The 10,365-nt window shown below is 43.0% G+C and overlaps 1 protein-coding gene across 1 annotated transcript in view; it reads right to left on the bottom strand.

Moving 5' to 3' along the window:
• Positions 1–382: 382 nt before the first annotated feature.
• Positions 383–10,365, bottom strand: part of CERS6 (ceramide synthase 6) — a 150,080-nt gene continuing 140,097 nt past the window's right edge. Inside the window, exons 9-10 of the mRNA XM_054971640.1 lie at positions 9,980–10,136; positions 383–4,602 (exon numbers count right to left, since the gene is read on the bottom strand). Of these exons, the coding sequence (XP_054827615.1) occupies positions 4,444–4,602; positions 9,980–10,136 (316 nt within the window). The 3' untranslated portion in view covers positions 383–4,443. The remainder of the gene's footprint in view (positions 4,603–9,979; positions 10,137–10,365) is intronic.

Here is a 10,365-nt window from a genome sequence, read left to right as displayed (position 1 = left end):
CTAAGGTTTTCTTCATTTTTCCTACTCTATATATCCCAGCCACTGCATTTCTCAACTTTAGCGCTACAAGGGATCAAAGAACATTTACTGACAAGAGTGGTTAATAGATCTTTTTAAAAAAATGTTCAAAATACAAATTCACAAAATAAAATAAATTGTTTCTAGAAATACATTATGACTGAACTCCCCCACCCCCCGCCCTAGATTCAGCAACTCCTTACATGCACTGTAGCAGGAGATGCATGCTTAGCATGTGCATTCCCTAGGGTGATTTTTGTACACTTCGATCATTGGTTGTATGGGGAAGCCACCGTTACGGGAGGCCACTCTCCGCACTCTGGGATACCTATAGCATTAAATGGTAGAGATTATTCAACGTATCTTAAGTTGTAACAACCATTAGATAGATCAGGTACAGTTTCTATAGTCCAGTTACTTTTAAAAAGTGGTCAGAGGCAAAGCTCAGGAGCGTCCCTTCTTTCAAGCATCTCATCTCAACTTAACCAAAAGAATTGTAACGGTTAGCAGCTATCAGTCCTAGCCCCTTTAAGATAATGCCTATGAGTTCAGAAAAGACCAGCTATCTGTTCAAGACTTCTCCTTAAGTAATATTGTTAAACATTTGAAAGATTCCATCTTCCCAATCAACAGAGTTCCCTCCCTCGCCCCAAATCAGTATTCATCATTAGCAGCAAAGTTAATTATGACTACCAATGCATCTCCCATTTTGACCATCTGCCTATGTTCATTAGGTCGTACTCGCAGCCTCTCATTCACGCCCATGCAGGTTTAATTTTTCATCCGCGTGTCCCTTCATTCTGGGTAGAGGAATCCCACTTTGTAGGGTTAGGGCCAAACCTAATGCGATGCTCAGTGGAGCTTACAATGTCAGTTCTTTACACAGCAAGAGCACAGCAAGCCCAATTTTGATCAGGGCCAGGGCAGTTGGAGGAATTTAAACCTCCTGCTCATCAGCACATGCAATATTTCCTGACCTGCAACATGCATATACTGACACGGATAACTTCATGTTTGCCCAACTGGGCAAATTTTCCATGGGAATGATTCGGGTCGGAAAAATAGCACTGGGAGTGGAGGAGGCCTCTTCTCATGGTCCTAATCACAATCTGGCCCCCTTGCACCTATTTTTTAAAGAAAAAAAAAGAGGCTCTCCATTTCTAGAAATGCCAACATCAGGTCTGGTTTGGCTTTTTACACTGCAATCCTAAGCAGAGTTACACCAGTCGAAGCCCACTGAAGTTGATTTCAACAGGTTTGATTTCAAAGGGCTTAGACTACAGTAACTCTGCTTAGGATTGTGCTGTTAGTCTTGGTAACAGCAAAGGTACATAAGAGGCAAACCCCAACTTGTGATAGCTTCTGAACGACAGTGTGGGGATGGTAATAGGAACTCTAGTGGTAATTAACCTCTATGCTAACTTACAAAGGATATTAGTATTATTTACTCCTGACCCATGATTCTGGCTTTTCAGCAAATACGTAAAGAGCAGGTAATCATGGGATTACTGTCTCTCTCCCCTCTCTATCCTACCTTCATTTGCATTCTCCATCCTGGCCGTTCCATTGGGACAACAGCCCAGCTAATTTTTAGCATGTTGTAAGTTTTCCGTGTGTGTGTGTGCGTGTTGAATTGACATTGCCAAAGAGGTTCAGAAGCAGGGCCTGGATCCTGCAGAATATTTCTGTTGACAGAAGAGATTACCACTAGAACAAACTTTCCTCAACTCCCCCTCCCGATGCAGAGCAAAACGACCTCTGAAATGGTGCTTTTGGGGGACTAGGGGATCCTCAGGAATAGCACAAGGGCAGAGTCTGAGGTCTGCAGCAGAAGGGGGCGGGAATCAGTGAGAACCACATCCTCCTCCATTTGCAGAAATCCTGCATGGGATCTATCTCCAAAATTCAACACCTGGATCTCAAAGTCTTCAAAGATTTTGTTTTCCTAAGACACAAAGAGCTACAACCTGGACCAGCATCAAAGCATTTATGAGAACAATTCAGCACACCCAAATTCACTGGAGGGAGTGGAGAAGAAGATTTCAATTTTGGTCGGTTTCAAAAATTAAAAAATGGCCATATGAATAAAATAAGAAATGATTAAGGGATGTGAGGTCAAAGGCACCTTCTTTCCTCTCCAAAGTACAACAGCCATTCCCTGATCTCTCCAGTACAAAACAAAGCCATGTTAAAAAAAAATACTGTATGGCTCAACAAGATGTTTACAGACGATTCAGTTGCAGAGATGTGTAGCAGGAAACAAAAATTCTGATTCAAAATGATTTGTAGTGGAGTCACTGATCTTATGATTCACAGCAGGCACTTTCCTGCTTCCATGGTGTTCCCATCTATATTCCTGCTTGAAGTTCTTTGGTACACACATTTCTTCTGTGCATTAGCACTGGTAGAGAGCCAAACTGCAGATAAACACGCAAAGAAAACTTGTAATTGGCTGACACTTGCTTGGCTAGGTACAGAAATATCTTCTGTGATAAGGAACTTTTTGAAAATGAAGAAACTTCACATGAAAAGAGATTAAAAACAAAAAGAACGAAGGTTTTCTAGTACGGTGCGAACTCCTCCTGTTTTCTCTTGGAAACATTACTAATCCTTAAAGGTGTAACGCCTTTGCTCTTCTGCTAACACTAAAGTAAGGGGAATGTCACCTCCAGCTTTACTTCTCTAGTAATTAAAATGAGGTTCAGAGGTTTTATATTGAATTCTGTCAGGGCACATCCAGCAGGCAGTTTCTTGTGCTCCTAGGTTGGGCACTACATCTGGAAACATGGCAAACTACATCTGGAAACATGGTTAAAGGCACCTCTTTCCCCACACAAATGGTGGTGGCAGTGGGGAAATACAGCGATGAGGCTTATGCAGTCATTGCTAGGGCAGAGGAGGCTGTCCCTCCTAGTGGTGGGGACTGGTGTAGGACTACTGCTGGCCACTGTGGTCCCCCAGTTAAATCTGAATGGTTTTGAAGAAACGAAACAATGCTCTCTACCCTCCAAATCAAAGCGACTTGGATGTGCACCATGCACACCACCTGCCGAGAACGCATGGGGAAAGGAGATAAGTTTCAGGTGGGGATTAGTCTGAAGTCGCACTCAACTGGTCTGGAAATGTATGCACTAAAATAAAATTTAGGTAATAGTGTAAGGCTGAATTTTCCACCCGTAGGCAGTGAGGCTCTAAATCTGTCTGGGCTGAACTGCAGACTGCAGGAAGGGCGGTGTCGTATGACATACTGCTCCATGCAAAATAATTCCGTACATATAGAAAACGAGCCTACTAGAAGGATTTGGAACGGTTCCAGCCCTGGATCCTTCTCTTCACATGCTTGTTTTCCTCATGCACAGAATCATTTTGTATGGAAAAGCATTCAGTCATGTGAGAGACCCTCCTCCGTTTGAAATGGCACAGTCCAGAGCCAGTTTTACCAACACCTCTGCAGTTGGTGAAAATTAACACATTTCTAATACTCTGCTGCAACACATTCTAAGTTCTAATACTCTGCCTCTGACCCGTGTTAGTGGACAATTATTTTTTTCCTGTCTCATTTATCCTTGTTCTAACTCTTCAAATATCAAGTGTAACTTTCAGGCTGGTGTAAATGCTTCCTCTCCCACCCTGAAAAAGCATCTTGATAGGATAGCTATAAAACAATCTTGTTGAGAGATTACATTTTTGCAAGAAGAGTCCACTGTCCTTATGTAAACGTAGCTAGGGCATTTACAAAACACTGAAGTCTATTCTAGGCTAATTCACCATCAACTTCGGAGCTTAGAATAATGCTAAAACCTCATCCTACAGTAACTACAGTTTCGTCTGAATCATTCAACCAATCCCTGCTAGAGGTTACTTAAATATGAACACACCGTTTTAAAAACATCATACTGGGAGGAGGGGAATGGGAGACGGTGACCACCCACTGTGATTGTACTGGCAATCTCGAAAACCAGCATCCTTCAGTATAAAAACAGCAAAGAGGTCTGAAAACTGAAGGAGCAAGCAGATGCTGAAAGTATTGGGCCAAGCGGGCCCGTTGTGGGAAGAAGACATACCTCAACTTGGCCATCTCTAGCTTGGATGAAGACCAAAAGAAAATCTTCAGGAAGTTCCCTTTCACTTGCAAGTCACCTCCAAATAATATTCAATGACTACAGAAGAAAATACTGCTCCCATCCAGTCATAAATATACAAATACAGCATGCCTACGTATAGAGAATGGTGTGGCGCTGTCATTCACAAACAGGAAATACGCAGTGCACTATCAGAATAATTAAGTTTTTTTTCTCATTTCGAGATAAAGAATAAGGAAAGTGGGGGGGGGGGTAGGGGGGAGAGACCCAGCATTCATAACTTATGTACTTCCTGCAGCAAACAGTTCATTTTGTTCATGTATCAGTGCTTAATCCAGGGAAATTAGTGTTCCTCCACAGAATTGCCACCGGTGAGGTAGCCGTTTGTCCCATTCTCTCCACTGGTCCCATTGGTGGTGGCCGAGCTGTGGGAGACCTTTGAATGAGGAGCTGAGATTTCTTCATCTGAGCTTGACTCAACATCGCTGCGGTCATCCCTCGCCTGCAAAACAGAGAAGAAGAAGGAGGAGGAGAAAGCGCACTCTCTGGAGCACGAGATAAACAAGCTGGACTACCTTCCTTGCTTTACCCCCATCACAGATGTTGAGAACCATCAAGCATGATTTAGATGATCGCATGATTGTAGCTTGTCTTATGTTGTTTTGAGTTTATTAATTGAAATAAAAATGAGAACCGTCAAGCATTTAGTCTATATATTCTTCTGTCCCTGAATGAGTGTTAAACTATTTCCAAGTGCCTGCCCTGTTAATGTGGGTTCCAGATGGCGGCAGGGGCATTACAGCATTGAGGGGCATGCAAATGGGAGGGGAATGCAACTTCCCCGTCTTTACCTCCCAGTTCCCTAAGCCCAACTCATGTCAATATTAGAGCTAGATTGGGGGGATATTACGGAACGAAGTCAGTGATATTCAACTAGGAAGGGGAAACGGGTTTGTTGCCCTCATCCCTTGACTCACTTGACGTTCAATTAATCTGTCTCCACAGCTTTATACTAGAACAGAACTGACAAGGTCAATAAAAATGTGGCCCGCTATTACACCTAATTTGCCTCCAGCTACTTTCCCTCTCTTATCTTCCCTTATATATTCTACAAACCATACGAGCTCATCCGCAGCTGGTACTCTTTCCCTTTCCTGTCCATCCTTGTTGGCCTTGCTTCTCCAGATACGTATAATGAGCATTTTTCCCCTTCAACCCTTTCCACATTAAAAAAGACTTCTTAAGCTCATGAACCACCTCATCTCCACTTGTGCTGACACCCAACTCTTTTTAATCTGAGCCCAGTCTACTTTCTGAACTCTCCTTATCAGTCCCTTCTGTCTCGCTGAAGCCCTCAGCTGCTCATACAACTAATATTGCTTGAGATACACTTCGCTGAAGGAGCAGCGGGAGAACTGGCAAAAAGTAGGAGACCCTTCAGTCACTGCTTCCTCACACTTCCCTCCCTCCTTTCTCCCAGCTCCATACCCACAGTGAGGAGAACAGTAAGAGCTATGCTTTGAAGAAGAAGAAATAGTATGATGGTTACATACACGTCTTCTGCTGCTTGCCTTTATTTATATTTCTTTTGCAGTTGGGTCAGCAACCAAGAGCTATTTGGCAATCTCCCAAGGCACTAGGCTGAAATCCAGTGTGAGCCAGTGTAGTGCAGTGGTTAGAGGACTGGACTACAATGTAGGAGACCCAGGTTCGAATCCCCACTCTGCCACATAAATCTTGTAGGGTGACCTTGAGCCAGTCACATGGGTGGTGTCCACATAGGGACAGGCTTGTATGGTTTCCCTGTTGTAGCTTTCCCCCCGTTTCCCTGCCCTAGTCCCTTGGCAGTGGTCATCCCTTCTCCCTGGGCCACTGAGGCTTTTTCAGTTTTTTTTTTAAATTCAGCAGTTGAATATTGTTGTATCTCCATAATAATGTGTGTATCAGGTTCTCTGAATTCCCAGCTTTCATTTTAAAAAAAGGTCTCTAGTCCCTTTTGTGGAGGATATATACCTTTCCCCTTATATTTCCACAATGAAAGGGACTAGCTATTGCTTTAAAAAATGACAGCTCAGAATTTAAAGTACTTGGTACACACATTATTATTATTATTATTATTATTATTATTATTATTATTATTATTATAACATTGTATCAATATAATTCTCTTCAACTGCTGATTTTACAGAGCCCTCTGGTGGAGGGAGGGAGGAAATGGCTGCTGCAAATGTGGGAAAATCTGAACACTGCAGCCACTCGGACTTTACTGCAATCTTTCCCAAAGTGTCGCAGCAAAACAGGTTTCAGAAAGATTGCGGAAAAGCTGAGGAAGCTCCAGAAGGTGCATGAATGTGCCATCATACTCTGGGGAAGCAGGAAAAAAATATTTTCCAACAGTGCTGAACCCAGGGCAAATAATCTTTGTGAACTCTCAGCCTAACCTACCTCATAGGATTGTTGTTGGGATAAAATGGAGGAAAGAGGAACAATGTAAGCTACTGTGGGTCTCTACTGGGGAGAAAGATGGGGATTAAATGAAGTAAATAAATTAATAAAGAACAGGTCAGCAGACAATCAGTCCAATTGGAAGCTCTCTGGTAAGTGACTACAGTATGACTACCATGTCACAAGGCGGCTTTGCAGAAGTAACAGCGAAAGAGGTGAAGATCATTGAGGAAGTTAATTCAACCCGGTGTAAAGCTTCATTTGAAAGTTGCACACCCTGAACAGGAAGACTCTTTGGTTTTTAATATGGAAGGGAGTATCTTGAGTGAAGGGTGGCACAAAATAGGGAGGGGGGATTTTAACTGGGGAGCCTGGGCAAACGAAGACCCCCTTTGTTAATGTTCAGAATATCCCAGTGGCAGGCTGTGTGCATCATACTTGTAAGTGGCATTTGGCACAGTGGCTGCCTCAAATTCACAAAGGAGAGGTGCTGAATTGGGGAAAAAGAGATTCAAACAAGGCTGATCGATTAGTGCTAGAGTGAGGGTTGAGTGAAACAGCAGGTGTGTGGATTTGAAGTGTGCGATGAAGCTTGGTACTGGGTAACAAATTCCATTTCCTGAAGGGTTTTCAGGATCTAGCTGCATTTGTATTCCAAGACTGTCTGAGGGTTCCTTCACTGATTTTAGCAGTCTGTTTATGCTTTAAAATTTCAGACCAATATCATTCTCCTTTCCTCTTATAAAATATCTCATTTTGGGTTTGCGTTTCAATGTAAAGGAATGGCAAAGAAATGGATAAAAGAACAGGGTAGCTGGGGAGGGGGGAATTACAGGCCATCTTAACAGTGTATTGTTTTGGAGCACATTGATACTACTTCATCATAGGGGAAAAGACAACAAAATATTTCAAGAATGGTCAGGGAAAGATTCCTTCGGAGAGTCAATGGATATGTTTACCTAGAGAACAAAATTAAACTGAAGCCCACAGATCAGAGCCAGGTACTTGGGGGAACTTCTAGATTGCAGACAAACCTTAAATTGTAAGGAGGGGGGAAGAAAAAGTTCTCAGAGGATTTCCACACAAGATCTTGGCAGCCATTTTTGGTTGCTTAGGTGACTCTGGTAACCGAAAATGACTGCTGCTGCTTCATCTCATCATTGGAGGTGAACTGGGGAGAGGAGTGAACAGGCAGGCAAGGCAAAGCGAGAAGGAAGACGTGGTAGGTGGAAGGAAGGAAAGGAAAATGGAGCAGAAGTGGGGAAACGGGTACCAGAGGCAGTCAGGGAAGCAGGAAAAGCAGAAAAGCTGCCAGGGGGAAAGGAAGATGAACAGGAGGAAAAGCAGCAGCAGGTGTGAGACAGGTAAGTGGGAGGGACAGAGGGAAGAAGGAAAAGAAGTAAAGCAATGGAGGCTGTCGTGGGGAGTGGAGAAGGGGAAATAGAGATGCGGGGGAAGAGGTTCGGCATGTGAGCCCCACCCCATCTCTATATATGTCTGATGATCAACACACAAGGCAGGAACTATTAACACAACTCTTCCATGAACAAATGTTCTCTTCGCTCAAAGAAACATTCATATGAACTACCTGTTGTCAAAAGAGTTAAGTAATTCTGTAGGGCTCAGTTCTAAAATACCCTCACAGAGACTTGCATGCAATTTCAGTCCTTTCCTCTGCCCAGAATTTAGAGGTTGTCTGCAGGGGTGTAGATAAGGGATAACGTTTTTCATCAGCTTGGGAACACTTGAGCAACTGCAGGAGACCACTTGGTTTTGGTCTTTTCCATTTCCAAAGATTTCATTCCACCGTAAGTGTCAACAGAATTCAAAGTCAGTATTTATTTATCTTTCACACCTAGAAGCGCTACCCAGAAGTGTAATACATGGAATAATGTTTGGTCTTTTCAATACCAACGAGCTTGCAATGTGAAAGCAAAACGAAAGTAGATGGAGGAAAGCAAAACTATTGAAGGAAAAGGCGCTAAAGTTATGACAGATCAAGAAACAGAGGTAAATGTATTGCTCCTGGGGGAAACTTACATGCAAAGGGTTCCACTTCCCAGCCTTCAAAGGCAGCACAAAGAAAACCACCAAGAAAGTTAAGAAATGTTGCACATTGTTGACAAATAAGCAACCATTTGCAAGACCACAGGAGGCCAAAATGCAGGCCTGAGACACCACATGGGCAACTGTCAGGCTTAAGTTCAAAAGAGAAACAAGGTGGGGAATCACACCTGCATGAAAGTCACCCACATTGATGTCTCTTAATTCCCATTGTCTAAAATGAGTTGTGGTTTCATATTCTGCAAACGCTCAGAGCAGGGTCACAAATCCTATTTTTAAGATAAACGGGCTAAAACATTATGCATGTCAAAATATAATCTATGATTATGTGAAAATGTGAGGATTGTACCAGTATGCGCGCTAGGGGAGCTGGAACTGGCATCACCCCACTGAAAGTCCTCATAGTACCATGCCTAGGCTTGTCACTGCAGAACACACTGATGGCCCTCGGAAGCTCCTGACAGAGAAAACAGGCCCCAGAGATAATCCAGTCCAAGCAGAACCATTCCTGTTCAACTCATCAGCAGTATTCAGGGCCAAATATGTTCAGATTCTATGAATCCTCTGTTTAACCACAAAAAGTAGGCATGGGGAGAATCAATCAGGGCTGTGGAAAAGAGTTTAACTCTTTCCCTGCCTATACCCTTTCTCCATTTGAAAATGTCCTTTCCAGAGTGATTCCGCACACGTTGGATAATGCGCTTCCAATCCTCCTTATAGATCATTTGGAACAGATTTTTTTGTGTGCGGAACAAAAAATCCACCTCAAATGATTGATAAAGTGCATTGAAAGTGCATTATCCAACGTGTGCGGAATCAGCCCGTTAGGATTGCCAGCTCCATAATATAAAATTCCTGGAGATTTTGAGGGCAGAGCCTAGAGAGGGCAAGGTTGGGGGAGGAGAGGGACCTCGGCACAATATAATGCCATTGAGTCTATACTCCAGCCATTATCTCCAGGGGAACTGATATCTATGGCCTGGAGATCAGTTGTAATTCTGGGAGATCTCCAGCCACCATCTGGAGGCTGGCAACCCTCTTTCCAGTGTTTTTATCCCTGATGGGGGCGGGGGGAGGTACCCATATTATGTTTGTCTTTTTTCTCTGCCCTCTCCTTTTCATGGCAGCTTTCTGAAGCCAAATTAGGCTTTAGGTGATCCAATAATGGAATTCCAAAAGTCATAAATAATTTGGTCCTCAGATGGTCAGCATTAAACATATGATTTCAGGGACACTATGTCTAGCAGAACTCATTTTGAGTTTTGAGTGCACAAGACGGTAGATTTTATTACAAAACAGATCACTTAATGCCCAAAGAATATTTAATTTGAAAGCCAGAAGAAATGAAAAACGGAATACTGTCCTCTTACCTTGCCTTTTGAAATAGCTCTGTAAGCTGCTTTTACTATTAGGTAAGACCAAAAACAGTGGATAACTTGAAGGCTCAGAAGTAAAATGGCAAAGATTGACAGGGCAGGAAAGTTGCCAATAATTTCAGGCAGTTCAAAAAATACTGTGTTCAGTATCCTGCGGAAAAGAGAAAGGGAGGAAAGAAGTCAATGTGGAAGTACAGAGAAATGGTTCAGCTACCGGAGTTGATTCTCCCCCCACCCCCTTCCAGTTTATGACTAGCAGAAGCAACGCAGCAAGCATGCAAGCAGCTCACGCATTTTAACCACAGAAAATATTCTCTATGATGTACCTGCTCAAAGGATGCTTTGCCGCCAACACAAAGACTCTACACATTTGTTTTAAG

This window comes from Eublepharis macularius, chromosome 2 (assembly GCF_028583425.1).
Source record: "Eublepharis macularius isolate TG4126 chromosome 2, MPM_Emac_v1.0, whole genome shotgun sequence".
NCBI classification, from domain to species: Eukaryota; Metazoa; Chordata; class Lepidosauria; order Squamata; family Eublepharidae; genus Eublepharis; species Eublepharis macularius.
This window is presented reverse-complemented; position numbering and strand designations above follow the sequence as displayed.